General features: G+C 57.2%; 1 protein-coding gene across 1 annotated transcript in view; it reads left to right on the forward strand.

Moving 5' to 3' along the window:
- Positions 1-21915, forward strand: part of DNAH10 (dynein, axonemal, heavy chain 10) — a 66509-nt gene that overhangs the window by 1910 nt on the left and 42684 nt on the right. Inside the window, exons 3-26 of the mRNA XM_006768786.2 lie at positions 1350-1433; positions 3385-3461; positions 3954-4062; positions 4611-4726; positions 4933-5149; positions 6417-6574; positions 7232-7462; positions 8485-8675; positions 9319-9517; positions 10250-10444; positions 11845-12021; positions 12357-12482; positions 13162-13337; positions 13757-13908; positions 14374-14538; positions 15016-15223; positions 15505-15661; positions 17618-18094; positions 18440-18598; positions 19453-19569; positions 19646-19748; positions 20212-20390; positions 20826-21037; positions 21467-21620. Coding sequence (XP_006768849.1) covers positions 1350-1433; positions 3385-3461; positions 3954-4062; positions 4611-4726; positions 4933-5149; positions 6417-6574; positions 7232-7462; positions 8485-8675; positions 9319-9517; positions 10250-10444; positions 11845-12021; positions 12357-12482; positions 13162-13337; positions 13757-13908; positions 14374-14538; positions 15016-15223; positions 15505-15661; positions 17618-18094; positions 18440-18598; positions 19453-19569; positions 19646-19748; positions 20212-20390; positions 20826-21037; positions 21467-21620 — 4139 coding nt within the window. The remainder of the gene's footprint in view (positions 1-1349; positions 1434-3384; positions 3462-3953; positions 4063-4610; positions 4727-4932; positions 5150-6416; positions 6575-7231; positions 7463-8484; positions 8676-9318; positions 9518-10249; positions 10445-11844; positions 12022-12356; positions 12483-13161; positions 13338-13756; positions 13909-14373; positions 14539-15015; positions 15224-15504; positions 15662-17617; positions 18095-18439; positions 18599-19452; positions 19570-19645; positions 19749-20211; positions 20391-20825; positions 21038-21466; positions 21621-21915) is intronic.

Genomic DNA, 21915 nt, shown 5'->3' on the forward strand with positions numbered 1-21915 from the left:
AATGTGCAAACGAGGTTTTAAAAAGGGCAGCTTTCATTTATTTATATTTAAAAAAATATTTTTATTGATTTCAGAGAGGAAGAGGGAGTTAGAAACATCAGTGATGAGAGAGAATCATGGATCAGCTGCCTCCTACACGCCCCACACTGGGGATCGAGCCCACAACCCAGGCCTGTGCCCTGACCTGGAATAGAACCGTGACCTCCTGGTTCATAGGTTGATGCTTAACCACAGCCATGCCGCGCAGGCAATACACTTATTTTGCGTTGTAGAGAAAGCTAAAACCACCACATAACCACCATAACGGATTGCTAGCGGCACCCAGAGAGAGGAATCTATTCTTCCAGCCTTTCATTACTTTCTCCCAGGCAGACCTTACGTTATAGCAGGACCTTGGACTCTCATTATCCCCAAGTGAAAATATGGACACAAAGATACACGAACGGGATCGACTGTTTAACATGGGCCAAGTTTCAGTCACCCCGATTTTGTACTTAAAATATATAGATCAACACCCTAAGAAATGGACTCGACTTGCACTACGTGTGACCGCTGTTTTCGGTGCGGTGTATACTCACACGTGTAGCCCAGTGTCTCCTGGCTGGATGTCCCCCTTCAACATGGACCCAGATTACATTCTCACTTTAGAGGGTCCCCCGATTAATTCCTGGGCTCTCCAAAGGCACTTGGAAACCTCCTTGGGTGGTGGTCTGTTTCTGGGCAGCCTCTGACTCTCCCCCGCCCTTCCCCTCCTTTTGGTTCGTCTCCACCGTCGCCAGATCGGGGGTGCCAGTGCCCTCCCCGCTGGAGGATTTGCACGGCTTCGGTTTGCATCGCTCACGGCTGTCTCGCTCCCTCGCATGTTTCTGTATGACCGTGTGGGTTCACAAACTGGCCCCGGTGCATGGAGAAGGGCAGCCGTATTGGTGACCGACGGGTTTACTGAGCCAGGGGGCTCCCATCAGAGGCTTGTGGGGGGCCCTGGCGCACCGGGGACCGCCGGGACCTTAGTTTACCCACAGGCCTCGGCAGGGATCAGTCATGGTCCCCACCCACGTGGTCTCAACCACACGCGGTTCTCAGGCTGCGCCCTTGCAAAGGCCTCCCGCTGCGCTGGGATGGTGGGCGGAACTTTCCATTCCAAGGGCAGGGGTGGGGGAGGGACCGCTTACTGCCCGGGGCCAGCTTCCGGGTCAACCGGGGTCACTTCCGGTGGAGACCCCCTCCCATAGGCTCGGCTCTCCCGCCAGGTCCAGCTCCTCCGCCCCGAGGAGAGCTGCGATGCCAGGTGTGTCGGCCGTGAGTCGGTGATGACTTATTCTTCTCTTTCCATTTCTCCGGCTGCGAAGACGAGGTTTCCGCCTCGGAGGGGGAGGAAGCGGAGGAAGAAGAGACCAAGTCTCCGAAGATCGAGTCCATGGACAAAGTGTCAGGTGCGGGGTTCGGAGGGCGCTCCGCGGGCAGAACCGGGAGGGTTGTTGCCCGGACGGGACTCATTTCCGCTGTTGACCCTCGCGGTGCCGAGGTGTGTAGGTCGCGGGAGGGAACATGCGGGGTTGACGGGCGGCGGGCCCACCGTCAGTTTCCCTCCACAGCGGCTTCTGCAGGCCGCATGCCCGAGGGGAGCTGTCCGCCGGGCTGAGCGCCCCCTGCAGGCTCCTGGGGGACCCCCCCTGCTCCCCAGTGGCTGGTGGGTGGTGGTGGTGAGCCATTGGCTTGGAGGCCATCCCTACATTTTGGCTTCTAGTCACGTGGCGTCCTCCCCGTGGGCCTGTGTCTGCATCTCCCTCTTTTCTCCTGTGGATGTAGGAAACGTCCAAACCTGCAGAGGGTTTTGTGTGTGTTTTTTAAAAATATATTTTTACTGATTTTAAAGAGAGGAAAGGAGACGGAGAGAAACAGCCGTCCGCTGTCTCCTGCACGCCCCCTGCTGGGGCCCGAGGGCAGCGCAGGCCTGTGCCCTGGGAATCAAACTGGCGCCCAAGGTGCACAGGCCGGTGCTCAACCGACAGAGACACACCCTCCAGGGCTGGGGCTGCAGAGAAGTTTTATGCGTCTATTTGGGCCAAACTGGTGACATTTGCCTGGGAGCCGGGTCGCAGGGGCTCCTGAGAGTAAGCGGTTGCAGTTTCTTTTATGCATTTGAGACGAAGGGGGCACAGGAGGAGGATGACAGGGGCGTGGGGGACAGACGGGGTTGGGTTGACAGGACAGTAGAGGTGGGGTGCTCCCTGAAGTGGGGGGGCTGTAGGAGGAGCCGTCTGACAGGAGGCGTTTCAAAGGCCTGCGAGCCTTGGATGGACCAGGCCTGCTCGCAGCGAAGCTGGGAAGTCCTGTGCCTGGGGCTGACCACGCGCCGTGACCTGCCCACTGGGAGGTTCTGACCAGGCCACGTCGTCTAGATAACTTTTCTCTGCATCGCCCACAAGTTTCGAGTTTTGTAGTGAAAAAGGAGCACATGCTAACGTGTCAGCGGTGATTCTCGTCCTGGTGATAAAACCCATTTTTCAAAGTAAAACGCTGGGAAGTCACTCGTTGGACACAGTCGTAGAAGACACACACACATGCGCACACACACATTCGCACACGTGCACACACATATGCACACGCGTGCTACATTTCTGATTGAGGGCCCATCCAAAATGCAGTACAACTCTCCTGACGGGAGTGTGAGTTGGGGCCACGAGAGGCCCATTTGTAAAAGACGCGAGTGCGCCTTTTGATGCCAGGCCTGTAGCATGGAATGTGCTCCCGGACGGCTTGCGCGTTTGGTCTCGCTGGGAGGGAACCCGGTTCTCTGAGTGGCTCCTCTTGTTCATCGAATGACGTTTTGCAGCTAAGAATGGGCATTCGAGAGCCAGTTCCATGTTTCAGTCCATGATGAGCACAGAGGATGACAACTGGGTCAGAGAGCGATCGGAACACAGGCTCGCCAAGGTACGCGCGCCTCTCGTCTCCTCGGGAGGCATTGGGAGTTTGGGGCCTTCTGCGGAGGCCGGGGGACTGACACAGGTCCTCCGAGGCCTGGAGGTGACAGCCTTCTGTGGTGGTGGGAGTCCCCGAGACGCCCTGGGATCGCATGGTTCGCTGCATGACTCCCAGAACCCAGAAGAGCTTTTGTAGTCCCGGATAGAGTTTATCTCAGGGAAAGCAGGCAGGTGCAGATCAGCAAGAGGAAAGGAGGCTGGGTGCAGGCCTGAGCTTCCCCTGGCCCGCCCCGGGGGTGGGGACGTGGACAGAGCTAATTCTCCCAGCGGCTGCCTGCGTGGGACAGCAGGTGTGAAGTGTTGCAAATCGGGAAGCTCACCTGAGCCTTGGTGTCCAGGGGGTCAGTCCCACAGGCAGGAAGTGCCCTCCTGTCTCACTTTAGCTGCTCCGTCCCAGCACCCTCAGAGGTCAAACTGCTACAGTGCGACCCACGGCCCCAGGCAGACGGGCTGTCACCGTACATCACCGAGTTGGTAGAAGCTACCCTCAGGTGGGCAGACACTGGTGTCAGGCGGGATGCTCCAAAAGCGGAGGGGTTCGCACCCAGGTGCACTCAGGGCCAGCGGCAGACACTTTGCAATGTGCAAGGTTTGGACATCGAGGCCTGCTGAGTTAACCCTTTCCCGTACAGGTCCCGGGGGTGCAGCTTAAGGCTGGCATGCAGCGTTTAGCCTGACCTCTGCTCAGGGAAATAACACTTAACTGCCGTATGCATATGCCCCACGCCCAACACGGAATTCAGTCTTGGTCTATTGCAAAGCGTGGCCCAGAAAACCCTGTCAGGTCATTTGTGTTTTTTTTAAACCGCGAGTGGCTCGTGCCTGAGGTGCAGCTGCGTCTGCGCTGCCAGGAGTGAGAGCGGAGCTGGGCCTGGCGGGGACAGCGCAGCTGAGCTGGGGGTGAGGTCATGGGGGTGGGGGAGGGGACGACGATGTATCTCCTGTGGCGGCGCTGCCCCGTTTCAGAGGACCGTCAAGCACATCGTGGACGTGACGCATCTCCACGTGCTCTGCACTCCTGTCCCCGAGGAGTTTCTGGCCCAGAACGTGGTGTTTTTCCTGAGAAATACAAAAGGTACCTTCCCGAGAGGGTGCACGGTTGCGGGTGTGTTAGAGAGAAAGGTGTCTGGCAAAGCGCAGCGCACGTCTCCGCAGATGGGGGACGCACCGAGACCGAACCTGGAGAATTGTCGGTGTGTTTCCCTTTTCCCTCGTTAGACCGAAATCTGACGTCCAGGTGACATGACTGTCTCTGGTGGATGCAGTGATTCATATCCGGTCCGCCCCGGGCAGCACGGCAGACTGTCACCCAATGCGAACCCCAGGATTCAGAAGGGACTTTGCCAGTGGCCCGGGGAGGCATTGATGGGAGGCAGAGACCTGCAGAGCGGGGAGCCCAGCAGGTGTTTCTAGGAAACCCTAGTTGGTCCTCCTCTTGTCCGGCTTAGATGGCCTCCTCCGTGGAGGGCGTGGGCGCTGCGTGTCCCGGTCCGTGACCCCGGTGCGCCATTGGGTGCCTCCAGCCCCCGTTTACTCTGAGTCTGGGCAGAGGGCGCTGGCCCCTGACCGGGGCTGTGTGCCATTTGCCGACCCCGCAGCCCCCCTGCGCCCGCTCCCTTTCAGAGACGATCTCGGAGGCCAGCTACATGAAGGAAGCTATGGAGATCATGCCCGAGACGCTGGAGTATGGGATCCTAAATGCCAACATGCTGCACTTCCTCAGAGACATTATGTATCAGGTGAGCGTGGGCGGAGGAAGACAGCCGCGCGTGTAAGATTGAGGCCATCGGAGGCACTCCGCCAGCAGGCAGCTCGTGGGTCCAGGCCCCGTCCTGGGCTCTGTCCTTCCATTTGTGCCTTTGGTTCCAAGCCAGGGGCGTCCTGAGAGCACACGTCATTGACCTGAGGTCGTATGGTGATTGGTTTCGTCACCTCGGCCTTTCAGGTTTTCTTGCCGGCTTTGTCCTTCAATCAGCACAAGGAGGCGAGCGTGGCGCTGACCCCTGGAGAAATGCTGGACTCTCTCGATACTGAAGAGGAACTACTGAACGCGCACGGGGAGGCCGTGGAGTACCACAGCGTTCAGTTAATACGGGATGAGTTCTTAATGAACGTCCAGAAATTTGCAAATAATATTCAAAGAACAGTGCAGCAGCTTGAAGGTAAGCTTTCATCTCTCCTCTTTAGTTAAGCATGACGACTTTACTTGAAGAAGGCAATTTAAGAGTCCACAAGCTTTTTTGTTTTAACTTAGGATTCTTTTTTTTTTTTTTTGAAATATGTTCTTACTGATTTCAGAGAGGAAAAAAGGAGAGAGAGATAGAAACATCAATGATCAGAGAGAATCATGGATCAGCTGCTCCTGCACGCCCCCTACTGGGGATCGAGCCCGCAACCCGGGCCTGTGCCCTGACCTCTGGTTCATAGGTCGATGCTCAACCACTGGCTGGGTGGTTCACTTTTTTTTCAATTTTTATAGAGAACATTTATGGGGGAGGTTTTAGGGGCGGCCCCGGGGAGGAGTCAGTAGCACACTCAGCAGCTTCCCAGACGTGTCCTGCAGGCCTGTGGACTCCCCTGGGGACTGGCGGCGCCAGGCGGGGCCACCACTCACTGCACCTGGTCCTGAGGTCAGCCCTGGCGCTGCTTACCTGGTTTTGCTGACTTTCTGGGCCTGGAGCTGAAATACAACTGGGGCCTAGATGTTCTCTCTTTAAGTGCCCATCTCACATGCCCACCCGTGTGCATTAGGGTTGGTTGGGTGGTGTGTGTTCCGACTTCCTGTCCCACAGATTCGGGCGTGCAGAGGACAGATCTGCACACTCACCTGGCGAGCTCTGGGGCACCTACAGTGGGACTCTGCCCACAAGGAAAGCTCATACATGTCAGCTGTATTCTTCTGGTTGGTCAGTTTTTTTTAGAAATTGGCCTTTCTTTTTTTTTTATCCTCACCTGAGGATATTTTTAAAATTTATTTTTAGAGAAAGTGGGAAGGAGTGGGAGGGACAGAGAGAAACACCAATTTGAGAAAGACACATCGATTGGTTGCCTCCTGCCTGCCCTGGACCAGGGCTGGGAGCCCAGGGACACATCCTTGACTAGAATCCACCCTGGGACCCTTCAGTCCACCAGCGGACGCTCTCCCCACTGAACCAAACCAGCTAGGGCTCAGTTTTGAGATGGAAGTTAGTAGATTTTAAATTCAGGAACACCTTAAATAATTACATCAGTTTGATCGGGCTCACCCTGGGAACAATGCTGCATTCTCTAAGATGTTTCAGCTACGCAGTAATGAAGTACAGGCGGGTCAGGGCAGGGGATGTGTCCCCTTACGCTGACTGTGGGGACAAGAGCCAGCAGGTCCACCAGAACATTATTGTCTGGATTCATTTCCCCCGGAGTGTTGACCAAGCACTTTGCTCCGCGCAGGAGAGATCAAATTAGAAATGCCCAGCATCAGCGTGGAGGGCGAGGTGTATGCCCTGGCTGCTGACCCGGAAATCGTCGAGAGCTTGGAGCAGTGTGTCATCAACTGGCTGGGCCAGATCACCGTGGCCATGGAGGGCCAGCTGAAGAAGACGCCACAGGTACCACGGGCGGCGCTCAGAGAGCCCTGCACAGGCCACGCCGGCCTCCCTGAGAAAGAGCCGTGTGTTCGGGGTCCCAGTGGTCCAGCCTCTTTTCTCCCTGTTTTGGGGCCTCCTTCAAGGATGGAAGTAAACGCCCCCCAGGTAGTCGTGGGCTCTCTGATGTCAGTGCGCTGCCAGGTTGCTTCCTGGGTTGATGTAGGCGATGCTGTGTATCCATCAGGAGGGCTGGGCCATCCAGAACAGGACACACCACCCAGCGGGCTTCTGTAAGAAAGCATTTGTTGCCTCACATAACTGAAAAGTCCAGAGGCAGGCTGGCTTCAGGTATGGTTTGATCAAGGCCCTGGCTTTGTTTCTCTGGGCATCTCTCAGTTCCACCCTCCTCTCTGTGGGGGCTTCCTCTCAGGCTGGCTTCCTTCAAGGTAGCGGTTTGTAGCATGTCGGGCCCTGCATCCCCACATTGTCCAGAGAGAGACCACGTGGCTTTGTCTAGACTCCCAGGTGAAGTCTTGAGGTCCACTTGGACGACCCTCCTGGGTTACATGTCCATCCCGACGTCCTCGTGCGGATCCGCCCTGCGTGGAGCATGGGGAGCAGCCCCACTGCCCCCTCCACACGGACGAGGACGGCAGCTGTGTGTCCGTGTGCCTCCAGGGTCATGGTCCTCTGGCCGAGATCGAGTTCTGGAGGGAGAGGAACGCGACCCTGAGCGCCCTCTACGAGCAGACCAAGCTCCCGATCGTCAGGAAGGTCCTGGAGGTGATCAAGGAGGCGGACTCCCTGCTCGTGGCCAACCTGCAGCCGGTGCTGACGGACCTCTTCAAGCTGCACATGGAGGCCTCGGACAACGTGCGCTTCCTCTCCACCGTGGAGCGCCACTTCAAGGTGCGCCCGTTTCCTTGGTCACCGCGCGGCTTTTACAGCTGCCTCGGGAGGCGCATAGGAGCGGTCGCTGTGCTGGCCACGTGTAGGCGTGGGGCAGTGCACTGAATGCATCCACGGCGCTGTGGCCCCACCGTCACTGCCCACGTCCCACACCGGCTCATCCCCAGCGTCAAGTCTGTGCCTCAGCCCGCGGTCTCAGCCGGGCGCCTGCCGCAGGGGCTTTTCAAACCTGCAGTCCCTGACCTTTAGTCAGGGCCCTGACCCCTCTCCCTCAGGTCGCCCAGTAAAACATGACAGCGGCCGACAAAACAATAGCCGTCTTTTTTTTGTCAGATCAGCAAGGAAGATAGTATATTTTTTGGTGGCCACAGAACTTTAGTAGCTGGTTGATGGGCACCATGGGTGACAACGGCCAAACGCTGCTGCCTGGCCCTGCCCAGTGCGGCTCAGCTGGCGAGGCCGTCGGCACGCTGGCTTTAGGTTATTCACGGTGTGTGTGTGTGTGCGTGTGCGATTGTATGTGCGTGTGCGATTGTATGTGCGTGTGTGATCTAGTCTCACCTTAAACGATAATGCCGATGCCGTCACGGGTCTGATAGGCCAGTTCCCTGTGTTCTTCTGATACACACTGGAATAAGTGTCTTTCTACACGTGCCGAGTGCTGGCAAAATCACTTCACTTCCTGCCGGGGGCACAGCTTGGAAAACACTGGCTCCGGTCACTTGTAGAGTAGCAGCCTCGATTCATCTGGTGGCACTCTTGCCACTAAATTCAGTGTATTTATCTGCGTACGATACACGTGACACCCATATGTTACACATGTCCGTAAATTGCTTTGTTTGCTGTAATTACAAAGCTCCCCCCACAGTCCATTCCGACCTATGTTAAACGCCTTCTGTTGGTCCAACTCGTCCTCCATCGCAAGTGCCTGTGGGGCGAGTGGGAGGGCCCGGCCTGCACACGAGGCTGAGGAACGTCGGTGGCCCGGGCTAAGCTGGCGGGCTCTGCTCTCTTCCGGGCAGAACATCACACATGGGTCCAGCTTCCACGTGGTCCTGGAGACCATCCCCTCCATGATGAGCGCGCTGCGGATGGTGTGGATCATCTCGCGGCACTACAACAAGGACGAGCGCATGATCCCCCTCATGGAGCGCATCGCCTGGGAGATCGCCGAGCGCGTCTGCAGGGTGGTGAACCTGCGCACCTTGTTCAGGTGAGAGGCCGGCCCGCGGCGCCCTCTGGGCTCAGCGCTGTGTCCCGGTCCGTCCGGGCTGTCGCGGGGGCCAGTGCTTCGTTCCCCCCCTCCCCGTGGCGGAGTCACACCCTCAGGTGGCCATGGGGTGATTCATTCACTAGCACTTAGCTGCCCTGGGAGAGACCGAGGTGCAGAGTTAGGAGACTCTGAGTTCTGGACCCCAGGCCCCTCGGGTGGAATAGCCTCTGAGGATCAACTGTTGGAGGAGACACAGGTCTTCCTTCACTTTCTTACAAAGGAAGCCCACGGAGGGGACAGAGGCAGCGTCCTGGCCCTGTCATCTTGCTCCGATGTGGCAGCCCCAACCACTGACTTCTGGCCGGGGACCCACGGCCACCGCCTCTTCCCGCTCAGACAGAGAGCTCCGCGCGAGCCTCAGCCATGCACGCTGGGTGGGCGCTGCCTCAGCTCAGGGCCGCAGTGTGGCACTCCTGTCCCAGCCTGGCCCTTGGGACAGAGCAGCCGCCGCCAGTAAGCTTTTGGAGAAAGAGGCTCTGCTCCTCAGTTAGAACCCTCCCCAGAGAAACCCGCTCCCCGGGGCCTGTGACTCGGACCCCCCGCGTCTCCGCCTTCCCTCCCATCTCGGTCCCTCTAATCGCAGAGAAAACCGGGCGAGTGCACAGCACAAAACCCTGGAGGCCAAGAATTCCCTCGACATGTGGAAGAAGGCCTACTTCGACACCAGGGCCAAGATCGAGGCCTCGGGGAGGGAGGCCCGCTGGGAGTTCGACCGAAAGCGGCTGTTTGAGAGGACGGACTACATGGCCACCATCTGCCAGGACCTCTACGACGTCCTGCAGGTAGGGAGGCGGGAGCGCGTTTCCTTTCCTTTATTTTTTTTAAAAAATATGTTTTTTTGCTTTCAGAGAGGAAGGGAGAGAGAGAGAGCGAGAGAAACACCAATGATGAGAGAGAAGTACCGATCCGCTGCCTCCTACACACCCCGCACTGGGGATGGAGCCCACAACCCGGGCCTGGGCCCTGACAGGGAATCAAGCCCTGACCTCCTGGTTCATAGGTCGACGCTCCACAGCTGGGCCACACCAGCTGGGCATCAGGCTCCTTTTAAAGCCGTGAAGTCCTTGCGGCGTTGTTTGGCTCACACTGTGTCCAAGAAACAATGCCTGGGAAGAGAGAGTGACCGACAAGGAGCAGTCCCGAGAGCTCACGGAGAACTCGTGGCCTAGGGGACAGCATGGCAAGGCTCGTGGTCAAGCTAGAGCCCAGCAGCTCCTGCCCAAGGGCAGCCATCCTGGGAAATGCTGAGTGACCCGCGAGCTGCTCCGGGAAGAGGCGTGAGACGAGGGAGGAGGGGGAAGGAGGGGCCCGAGCACACAAGCTTTGTCAGCTGGTCAGGGCGTCTGGCTCCTGTCCTGCAGGCAGCGGGCCTGGTCCCCACGGGCTCAGACGGGGGAGGTTCCGGCGGAACAGGGTCCTGGTCCTCAGACCGGGCTTGGCGCGCAGTCCATTTGTTGCGAGAACATTCGATGCGAAAGTGAAGGTGACCTCCTGGTCTTCTGTTGCTTGCGCAGGTGATGGAGGAATTTTATAACATATTTGGTCCAGAACTGAAGGCCGTGACGGGGGACCCCAAACGCATCGACGACGTCCTGTGCCGGGTGGACAACCTGGTCACCCCCATGGAGACCCTGACCTTCGACCCTTTCTGCATCCAGTCCTCGCACTACTGGAAGTATGTGATGGACGACTTCAAGATCGAGGTTCTGGCAAGTAGTCCGTCGCCGACCTGGGACACGGACGCCATATTCCCTTTTTCAGTGGTCGGGCGGCTTAGGTATCCTTTGAGTTTTGTACGTGGATTTTTTTTTAATCACAAAGGTTAATAGCTGCTTTTTTGTAAAATATGGAAACAACACAGAAGAGCGTAAGGTAGAAGTGAGCGCTCAGCCTTCTCTGTCCCCACTTCTCCTCCCTGGGTGAATTCGTTGAAATCGAGCCGGGCGCCGTGACCTCGCTGCGGAGCCGGCCTGGGTGGGTGAGAGGGATCCTCGCTGCGGAGCCGGCCTGGGTGGGTGAGAGGGATCCTCGCTGCCCCTCCTCTTCCTGGTGCCTCCAAATGCTCAGCCTCCCATTGGTCTCCAAGGGGAGCAGATGGGCCCGTTGTCGGCTTTGGACGAAATTCTCTCCTGTAGTTACGTTCTCTGCTTCCAAAGGGTCCTCTGCTGCTGTGCCCTCGCCCTGGTCTTTGTCCGATAAGTTAATATTTAAAAATGTCTCTTCTGTCGTCGTGTGCTGGCTGAGGGAGGGCAGGAAACCACGCGCCACCCGCCGTCCTGCCGCCGCCAGCCCCCGCTGGAGCGCCGCGGAGCCTTCGCAAGGCACTGATTTCTTTCCGCCTTTTTTTCTTTTGCCACTTTGCTTCTGCAGGACAATACGGTGGCATGAGGGATGTTTTCTTGACTTTTTTGCTGTTTTGTTTTGGCAGGTTATCGAGAAAGAAGCAAAAAATTTTATTGACGAGTCCTTTAAGACGCTTCGGTCGGCCGAGGCAGCGTTTGACATGCTTCTGAAGTTCAAGCACATCCGGTCACGGGAGGCCATCAACCGGCAAATGATGATGAAGTTTAACGACATTCTCGTGCAGTATTGTAAGGAGGTGAGTGACAAAACCGGCTGCCGCTGGAGTGTGAACAGTCCAGCCACCCTGTCTGTCTTCCCCCCACATTCAGAGCGCCCGTGGCGCTTCCCCACGCCCGCGTGCCACGTAGTACAGGCAGCCACAGCGCAGCGGGCTCCTTGCCGCTGGAGCATTGAGTGGATTGTCCAGTGGGAAGTTGTCCCCTCGCGTACGGTGCGCCCTGCGTGTGCGTCCTCACAGCAATCCCAGTGACGTGGTCACAGGCCTCGGGGCACGTCCAGAGCAGATGCAGGGTTTCTGATGTCAGACGGAGGCCCACAGTCTAGCTGGCAGGCAGTTTGTAACACTGCATGTGTTCACAAGAGGAAACTACTGGGAAATACATGGGAAAGCAGTAAATAGTAAGTTCAGCAGTAAGAACGCGATTTTAGCCTATTTCTGGGTGTTCCCGTGTTCACTTCTTTAGAGATGCGTGTTCTCAGCTACGCAGTGGGCTCTCGCTCACAGAGCGCGTGCGCTTCTTTCCAGATCGACATCATCAATAAAATCTTCGTCCAGAACCACGAGAACCCGCCTCTGTACAAGAACCACCCCCCGGTGGCGGGCGCCATCTACTGGGAGCGCTCCCTGTTCTACCGCATCAAGCACACCATCCTGCGGTTCCAGGAGGTGCAGGAGATCCTGGACAGCGAGCGGGGCGAGGAGGTGCGCAGCGATTGCCGCGGCCTCCCTCTCCCCGATGCTCCTTTCTCCCGCTCCCTCTCTCCCCCTAAGAGTCCCTAAAAACGCATTTTAAACTGTGAAAGCCGTGCTTAGTTCCTGGCTGCACCGAGTGCGCTGCCGATGTCTGCTCGTCAGCCTGGGGCTCGGACCCCCACCCCCCAGCAGGCCCTCCGGCATCTGTGACCTTCTGCCTGCTTCCTTTTGCAGAATGGGTAGACCATTTCTTTTAGAGAGAGAGAGAGAGAGAGAGAGAGAGAGAGAGAGAGAGAGAGGTTCATTTCTAAGGACAGAATGATAGTGCTTGAATTCTGTGACAGGTAAAACAAAAGTACCTGGAAGTGGGCAGGACGATGAAGGACTACGAGGAACGGAAGTACGAGCTGTGGAGGGACACGACAGAGCAGCTGCTGCCGACGCTCATGAAGAAGAGCCTGCTCATGAAGGTGCGGTGCCACGTGAGGGGTGGACATCGCTCCCCCGACACCCACCCAGGCTGGGGGCGAGGAGCAGCAGGAAGGGGAGGCGGGGACAGCAGTGCCACAGGCAGGGAGCGCACCTGGGTCGGCTTCACTCAGCCTCAGTTTCCCCGTTTGTCAAAATGAGCCGGAGCCAATGGCACACAGTGTTCGTGGAACCACAGAGGGAGCAGCTGGCCGTGGACCATGTTAAACCTGCAGGGGATGCGCTTCTCGGGATCCGTCCTGTCCTTGCCCTTTGGGGCTGGCACGTGGCAATTCTCAGTACCTGCCTTCCGGCCGCAAGGAGGGGCCGGGCCTGGTGAGCTGAGGCCTTTGGTGCCTGAAGTCCTGAAGGAGGACCGCAGGGAGTGACGCGGGCCGGGGCCTGCAAGGATGCCGCACCTCACCCCAGCCCACGGTCTCACAGCGTCAGCTTCTCCACGTTGCCGAGAGGAGAGAGGATTATGGGATTTTAGATGCAGTTGCCCAAGTTTCGAGTTGGGTGGCTAAACGAAATTAAAACTGTTCACCAAATAAAATCGTGTAGTTGCGCTGGTTCCGGCTGCTCCCCGCCCGCCTGTCAAGTCCACGCGCCTCGGGCGGTGTTGATCTGACCGCTTCCCGAGGGCCTGCCCGTGCTGACGGCGGGCACGTCTCTCCACAGATTACTGCCAACCCCGAGGACGCCGCCGAGAGCTCCGACAGGGGCATCACGTTCGCCATCAATTTCCCGTTCGCTCTCAGGGAGATTATTAACGAAACCAAGTACCTGGAGCAGCTGGGATTCCCTGTCCCCGAGTTAGCAAGGAACGTGGCGCTGCAGGAGGACAAGTTCCTCAGGTACCGACCGCGTCTCCCGGTGGCGCAGCTCTGGTCGCGGGCTGCCCCGCCCCCCCAACCACGCCGAGCCCCTTCCCGGGGCTTGCATTCTGTGGATCTTATAATGACCAGTATTTACCAGTAGAAACGAAAACAAAGCAGTGTCCAGAATACGTTTTTACTCATTTATCTAAAAATAACAAAGCCATTTCAGGTGAACATAAATAACACTGTGAATGAGAAGTAACCAAAATGTTCCAAAGAGAAAGAGTTAGTGGGAAGAGGGGCAGCGCTTTGCGATTCTGCAAAGGTCTCCATGAGAGTTTCAGGCCGGTTCCCGGTCCCTCGTGGCCCGTGGTGAGCCAGGGCGTGCCTCTGCTAGGAGCCTTACGCGCCGCTTGCCCTCGCCTCCCGTGCCCGGGTCTGTCCCCGGCTCGCAGGTACACGGAGGGCATCCAGCACATGCTGGACCACTACCACGCGCTGGTCCGGACGCTGAACGACGCCGAGTCTGCCCTGCTCGACGACCACTCGCAGGAGCTGCTCCGCGTGTTCCGGTCTGGGTTCAAGAGGCTGAACTGGAACTCGCTAGGTGACGCCTCCGCCTGCGGCCTCGCGGCGTTCAGCTTTGGGCGGGGTCTGGTTTCTGGACGCGGACACACGTGGTCGCAGGCCCAGGGGGAGTATCACTTCGTCCCGAGGCCTCAGTCGGGAGTGGGGGGGAGGTGGGTGCTGTTTGCACATCCGCTGACCCATAGCTCTCTCCTCCAGCAGCAGGGACCGCTTCACTTTCTAAAATTAACGTTTCCATTTTGAAACGATCGTGGGTTCGCACGCTGCTGTAAGAATGCGCTCGGGGAGATCCTGTGTTCCCTCACCTGGTCCCCCGAGCGCTAACTTCTCACTCATCACAGCCAGGACACAGGCTGTCCCCACCCACAGGGCCCCCCGCGTGCCCCCTGAAAGCCACGCCTCCCCTCCCAGCCTGACCTCCCTTCCCGCTGGCAGCCTCTAGCCTATTCTCACTTCTGTGCGTGGTCTCTCTCTTCCTCCAAAGGTATTGCTGACTACATAACGCGGTGCAAGCAGGCCATCGGGAAGTTCGAGTCCCTCGTCCACCAGATTCATAAGAACGCGGACGACATTGCCTCCAGGCTCACGCTGATCGAGTCCATCAACCTCTTCAAGTACCCGGCACCCAAGACCGAGGAGGACCTCCCAGGTGGGCCCGCTGCCTATTCCCTCGATGGTGGCAGGGATTTAAGCACCGTCCTGGTCGTGACTATGAGCCAACGTGTGCGCACACGTACACACACACGCACACACATGCACACACACATGCACGCACACATTTATTCCATGAATGGAATAAAACCATTCTAGCAATCTCACCCCCGTACCTGAAAGGATCATGGGTAATTCTTAGGGGCTCACATGTACTTGCTCAACAGGCCGCCCTAGAACAGCAGGCTCACCCACAGCGTGACAGCGCTGCTGTGCGACGTCGCGTGGACGTGCCATGCTGCCGCTTAGTGCGGCGAAGGGTCTGGCCCGCCTGGCGTCCGGTGTTGACTTGCATTCTGCTTTGGGTCAAGGTTAAGGCCGCTTTTGTCGTTTCCAAGAGAGACAGCGGCTGGGTGGATGGCTCTCTGAGACCCCGTCCCCCCGGATCCGTGAGGAACTGGCTGGCTCCCCACAGGCGTGAAGGAGTTCTTCGAGCACATTGACCGGGAGAGGACCAAGGACGTGGACTACATGGTCCGGTGGTACCTCGCCATCGGGCCGCTGCTGACCAAGGTCGAGGGCCTGGTCATCCACACCAACACGGGCAAGGCGCCCAAGCTGGCCACCTACTACGAGCACTGGGAGAAGCGCGTCTACGAGGTCCTGACCAAGCTCATCCTCAAGTGAGCCCTCCGCTGCCTGTGCCGGAGGCAGTGGGGGTGGGAACAGTGACGGGGGCGGGCTGCAGACACTGAGTGAAACCCCGCAGTAACTCCCAGCATGTGTGACATGTGGGCCAGGAAAACCGGCTCTGTCACCAGCTCAGCCCAGCTGTCCATGTCGCCCTCGAAGGCGTCCTTTCCTACAGCCTTTCCCTGTGACTTCTGTGCTCCAGGCACTCTGAGTGTTGGATGTATTTTGCTCTGGCGAGTTCTGAGTCTTTTTTTCCCCCAACCCCTCTTAGGAATTTGCAGGCCTTTAACTCCTTAATCCTCGGCAACGTCCCTTTGTTCCAAACGGAGACCATCTTGACAGCTCCGGAGATCATCCTGCACCCCAATGCAAATGAGATTGACAAAATGTGCGTCCACTGCGCCCGAAACTGCGTGGAGGTCACCAGGGTGAGTGGGGCGGGGTGTCTCGGGTGGGCCCGCCTGCCGCGGCGAGTCCCGAGGGGGCGAGCACTCAGGCCCCACCCTGGTCTTGGTCCAGACCTCCTGGTCTCTTCCTGGCCCCCCCACCCCCCGCCCCGTGGACTCTGGAGTGTGGAGCATCCGGAAGGCTCTATCTGAGCCCCCTTTTCTTCTCTCCTTCCTCTGCTCTCTGCACAATCGTGACCAGTTCTGTGGTTTTAATACAACCCCCCTCGCCACCCCGCAAGTGAACACGCATGACTAAGTAACATACGGCTTATCCGCACGTTCTGAGCTAAAGGAGTCCTGTCATTACTGGAAACGAAGTGAGCCAGACTTCGACTAGGACTTAGGGGCCTCCTCCCGAAGGAAATGGCAGCACAGCCACCGCCATGAGTTGTGGGAGGGCTCAGCCCCGGGCCACGTGGAGGGAGCTCGGCACAGGGGCCACTGGCGCTCTCAGCCCCGGCGTCAGATGTTAGTGGCAGCGGCTTGGTGGTTGCTCCCACTGCGCAGCGCTCTGTGGGACGCACCCTGGTTTGCTGTGAGGGACCGTCCTTCATCAAAAGAAGCAGGAGGACCCGGGCATGTGGCTCAGTGGTTAAGTGTCCACCATGAACCGAGAGGTCACTGGTTCGATTCCCCATCAGGGCACATGCCTGGGTGGCGAGTTCAAACCCCCAGTAGGGGGTGTGCAGAAGGCAGCTGATCAATGTTTCTCTCTCATTGCTTTTCTATTTCTATCCCTCTCCCTCTTCCTCTAAAATGAATAAAAACCTATAAAATAAATCAATAAATAGAGTGTGAGGGAACCTTGACAGTGAAGCAGAGACATGTCAGTGAACAGAGTTGGCCCTGGCAGGTTTGGCTCAGGGGATGGAGTGTCGGCCTGCAGACTGAAGGGTCCCAGGTTCGATCCGGTCACGGCCATGTCCCTCAGCTGTAGGCTTGCTTCCCTGGCTGTGGTCCTGGGTGCGTGTAGGAGGCAACTCATTGATGTGTCTCTCTCACATCAATGTTTCTTTCTCTCTCTCTCTCCCCCTCCCTCCCACTCTCTCTAAAAATCAATGGAAAAATAGTCTCAGATGAGAATTAACCAAAGCAAGCCAACAAATTAACAGATTTTTCTGGGACACTAGGGGGTCGGTTTACCTGACGTTGTGTTTCTTTACTTGTCAATAAGAAAACTAATGTTTTATTCATCCGTCCTATAGAAAGTGGATGGCCATTGTTATTTAAAAAGTTAGCTTTTTTGCACAACAAGCCACTGCCAGTCTAACACGATAGCTGTTTATTTGGCTCAGGCTTCCGCAGGCTGAGTTGGGCTGAGTTCTCTTTCTCTCTGGCCTGTCCTCACTCGCACACCGCTGATTGGCTGGAGCCCCTGGCTCTCCATTGGGTGGCTTATCACCATCTAGGGCAGTGGTTCTCAACCTTCCTCATGTCGCGACCCTTTAATACAGCTCCTCATGTTGTGGTGACCCCCAATTTCATTGTTCCAAATTGAACATAATTAAAGCATAGTGATTAATCACAAAAACAATATGTAATTACATATGTGTTTTCCGATGGTCTTAGGCGACCCCTGCGAAAGGGTCGTTCGACCCCCAAAGGGGCCGCTACCCACAGGTTGAGAACCGCTGATCTAGTGCAATAGCTCAGTCTCGTTCAAGAGCTCGGAGTGGGAGCTGCCCAGCTACTGGAGTGCTTGCTGGGAACATGCATAGCCTTCCAGCCCTCTTGGTGGTCAAGTTACAGGCTGGTCCGGGTGGGAAGGTGGTGGGAGGAACCAAGAATGGCGGTCCTTTTGGCAACTGAGCACAATTTATTAAGGATAAAGTGATTTTCATTGCGAGCAAGAGTTACTACTGTGGACTAATAGGTGTGCAGGCAGCAAAATTGATCCTGAAGCACCACCTCTCCCCCTTATGTTTATTTTGCCAGAATTTTGTTCGCTGGATGAATGGCAGCTGCATAGAATGCCCCCCGCAGAAGGGGGAGGAGGAGGAAGTGGTGACCATAACCTTCTACAACGACATCTCCCTGAACCCCCAGATCATCGAGCAGGCCCTCATGATCCCCCAGAATGTCCACCGGATTCTGGTCAACCTCACAAAGTACCTGCAGAGGTGGAAGAAGTACCGGCCCCTCTGGAAGCTGGACAAAGCCATCGTGATGGAGAAGTTTGCCGCCAAGAAGCCCCCGTGCGTGTCCTACGACGAGAAGCTGCAGTTCTACACCAAGATCTCCCAGGAGGTGATGCGCCAGCCCCTGGTCAAGGAGGAGCACTGCGTGCGGCTGCAGCTGGGGCCACTGGCGCACACGGTGCAGGAGAGCGCCAAGGCCTGGGTCATGTCGCTCGGGAAGCTGCTCAACGAGTCGGCCCGGGAGGAGCTGCACAGCCTCCACGAGGAGATGGAGGTAGCGCGGGGTCACAAGGCGCCTTCCATGAGGGTCAGGCTCGTTGGCACCGTTTCCCTGTGCGTTTAGTGTCCTGCAGACTTGTTTTTCTTTTTTGTTCATCGTCACCTAAGGGTATTTTTTCCATCGATTTTTAGAGAGAGTGGAAGGGAGGCAGGGATGGGGGGAGAGAGAGAAACATCGATGTGAGAGAGAGAGATGGATCGGTTGCCTCCCACATGCAGGAAGCAAGCCTCCATCCGAGTTACGTGCCCTTGTGTGGCATCGAACCCGGCACCCTTTAGTCCTCGGGCCGACGCTCTACCCACCGAGCCAGAGCGACGAGGGCCGCACTTTCTCTTTCAGAGCCTGGCCAAGAACCTGAAGAAGAGCCCCGGGACCCTGGAGGATCTCAAGTTTGTCCTCGCGACGATTGCGGAAGTGAGGAGCAAATCCCTGATCATGGAGCTGAGGTACAGGGACGTCCAGGAGCGGTACCGCACCATGACGATGTACAACCTGCACGTGAGTGAGACCCCGGCCGACCTCTGAGGCCTCTTCAGAGACTCCTCCCGTCCGTGCTGCCGTAGATTTGTGTGTGACTTGACGCGCAGCATTTAAATGGAAGGCCATCCCCGCAGTTATTCAGTTCAGAGCCTGTTTCTTGGTCTCGCGTGGCTCCTATGACGTCAGCATTTACTTGCTTGACGGCTTTGCACGCCTTCCCGGAGCAGTAGCAAAATTTACATCAGAGAGATGCGCACTAAGCAAATTTACATTTTATAATTACGACAGAAAGTCTCCGTTTTGCCTTTTGTTGTCTTCACTCTGTCAAGTAAAATGTTTGAACCCTGTGTCCTACAGCCTTGGGCGGTCTCTCCCACTGTCCTGCCGCCCTTGGTCTCAGCCAGTCATGTGTGTCCTTGTCTCCTGTTATTCTGAGCATGTTCTGGACATTGTGCTGTCTGACCGATGGCAGAGGGCGCTGGAGGCCGTGTGCCAGGGCCTCAGGGGGCGTGGTCTCGGCGTGTTTTCGCTCTGACAGACAGCACAACTGGATGCGTTAGCGAGCCAGGGCCACCGCGTTTTAATCAGAGATTATGTCGATCTGAAGCTGGTTTTCAGTTTACAAAGCTCTTATCTCTCTAAGTTATCTGTCTCTCCTTCTATGTCGACTATTTATTTTTAAAAATTACCCTGAATTTATTTTAATTACAAAAATATAATTTTTAATATAACTTTTATTAAACCAGCTGTGTTGTTGGTTCAAGTCACTTAAAGTCCCCGGGTAGTAGCTCTGACCACACACTTCCTTCCAAATGCTGACCATTTATTGCTTGTTCTGTGTTTTATTTTAATTCTTCTTCTTCTCCTGTCAGCCCTCCAATGCGGAGAAAGAGCTGGTTGACAAGATCGAGAGCATGTGGCAGAGCCTGTTCACCGACTCTGTGAACGTGGAGCACGCTCTTGGCAGCATCAAGAGAACCTTCACGGAGGTACCGTGGCGTTGGCTTCCCGAGGCAAGAGCGCGGGGCCTCCGCGGGCCGAGTGACAGCCGCCTGCTTTCCCCAGATCACTCGCAGCGAGATAATGAACTTCAGGCAGCAGATGGAGGACTTCGCAAAGCGGTTCTATTCTGAAGGCCCTGGCTCGGTGGGTGAAGACCTTGATAGCGGTAAGGACAGTCTCATTGGCCTTCCCCAGGTATGTGAGTTGAGGTCGCTTTACTTGGCAGTGTTCTGGGGAGACGTGGCTGTTAGCGGTGCCAGTACCCTGGGTTCCCCTGGGGAATCTGGGAAAACCACTGATCCCTGGGGCCCAGGTCCTAACTGCCTGACCCCACTGTTCTGGGCTGCCAGGCTGGCACCCCCGAGAGGAGGCAGCATGCCAAGCAGGGAGATTTCTAATTGGAGGGACTTGCCGGTGAAAGCGGCCCTGGTGTTAGTTAGAATCAAGGCGGGATGAAGTCTGGTGGTTTCAAATGGGTCTTCCCTGGTGGCGCGTGGGTGCGGCGATGGTGTGCGTGTCCTGTGCATGACTGCTCCTGTGCGTGGCAGCTCCTGTGCGTGACTGCTCCTCCGGTCTGCAGCCTAACGTTCTCCCCTCCCTCCCCCCGCCCCCGGTGACTCCCTCACTAGGCATGGACCTCTTAGGCAGCTTTGAGAGGGAGCTGGTGAGGCATGAAAGGAACCGCCAGGAGCTGGCCAACGCGGAGAAGCTCTTCGACCTCCCGATCACCATGTACCCAGAGCTGCTGAAGGTGCAGAAGGAGATGACCGGGCTGCGGATGATCTACGAGCTCTACGAGGAGCTGAAAGTGAGCCCCGAGGGGAGCGCAGGACTCGCTAGGCCCGCGCACGGAGGCCACCCCCCTGATGGGCCTGGGCCGGTGTCATAGATGCTCTCGCTCGGCTCTCGGGCAGACGCACGAGGAGACTGCTGACGGGGTTCCCTTTGGGGTGATGAGAAAGTTCTGGAACTAGGTAGTGGGGATGCTTGCACAACATGTGAATGTTGAGAATAGGGCCTGCGGTGGGAGGGGGAAGGAAAGAGGAGGGGAAAAAAAAAACATGTGAATGTTCTTGATGTCACTGACTTGCTCAGTTACAAATGGCTAAAATGGCCTGGCCGGGGTGGCTCAGTGGCTGAGTTTTGACCCATGCACCAAGAGGTCACGGTTGGATTCCTGGTCAGGTCACGCTGCCTTCGTGTGTCCAGGGGGGTCGCTGATGGCCGTCCCGTCCATCCCCAGGTGGCGAAGGAAGAGTGGTCCCAGACGCTCTGGATCAACCTGAACGTGCAGTTCCTGCAGGAGGGCATCGAGGGCTTCCTGCGCTCCCTGCGCAAGTTCCCGCGGATGGTCCGCAACCTGGCCGTGGCCTTCCACCTGGAGGCGAAGATGAAGGCCTTCAAGGACTCGATCCCCCTGCTGCTGGACCTGAAGCACGAGGCGCTCCGGGACAGGTTTGTCCGGGCCTCTGGCGGCCTCTGAGCACAGACAGGGCTGTCTCTGCTGAGACGGGACGGCCAAGAGCCAGGCTCAGCGAGGCGGGCAGACAGAGGCGAGTGTGTTTCTGTAACGTCGTTTTCATGTGAACTTTCTATAAGGCGATCGGCCACAAGGCGTCTCCCGTTTCGAACAGAAAGCCACCCCGTCGGGTGTAGCATCATTTTCACTCTCTTCACCCGAATAGCCAGGGGGCGAGGTCAGCCCCGCGCAGAGGAACACGTGACCTGCATGGATAGCTCATCTCCTGGCCGCCGTGGGGCTTTGGGGAGCAGTCCCAGCGATGCCCTCGTGTTTCCGGGGACCGTCCTGGGACCTCGGGGGGAGGAAGGAAACCCAGCACCACGGTCGGTCGGCCAGCAGAGCATGCTGTTCATGCATTCCAGGCACTGGAAAGAGCTCATGGAAAAGACGGGCGTGTATTTCGAAATGACCGAGACCTTCACCTTGGAGAACATGTTTGCCATGGAGCTTGACAAGCACGCGGACGTGCTCAACGAGATCGTCACGGCAGCCATCAAGGAGATCGCCATCGAGAAGGTAGGGCTGCTTCCAGGGAGGCCCGTCGGGGAGGGAGGAGTCGCCGCCACACAGCGAGAGCACATGCTAGTCCCCGCTGCGCTCGCATCTCGGGGAGCTGTTCGTGCCAGAACTAGAGCGTCGGCCACGTGGGAGCGTGCTCAGCTGCATGGAGTCCTCGCCAGGGATGCCGGCATCTCCATGACACGCCTCTGCTGCTTCTGAAACCGTCCCAGACCCCGGGCTGAGGGGGGCCGGGCAGGTCGGGGAGCTGCGGTGGGTGGGGTCCTGTTGTTTGCTTTCTGCTTCCGGGCCG

The sequence above is a fragment of the Myotis davidii genome, unplaced genomic scaffold, assembly GCF_000327345.1.
Source record: "Myotis davidii unplaced genomic scaffold, ASM32734v1 scaffold43, whole genome shotgun sequence".
NCBI classification, from domain to species: domain Eukaryota; kingdom Metazoa; phylum Chordata; class Mammalia; order Chiroptera; family Vespertilionidae; genus Myotis; species Myotis davidii.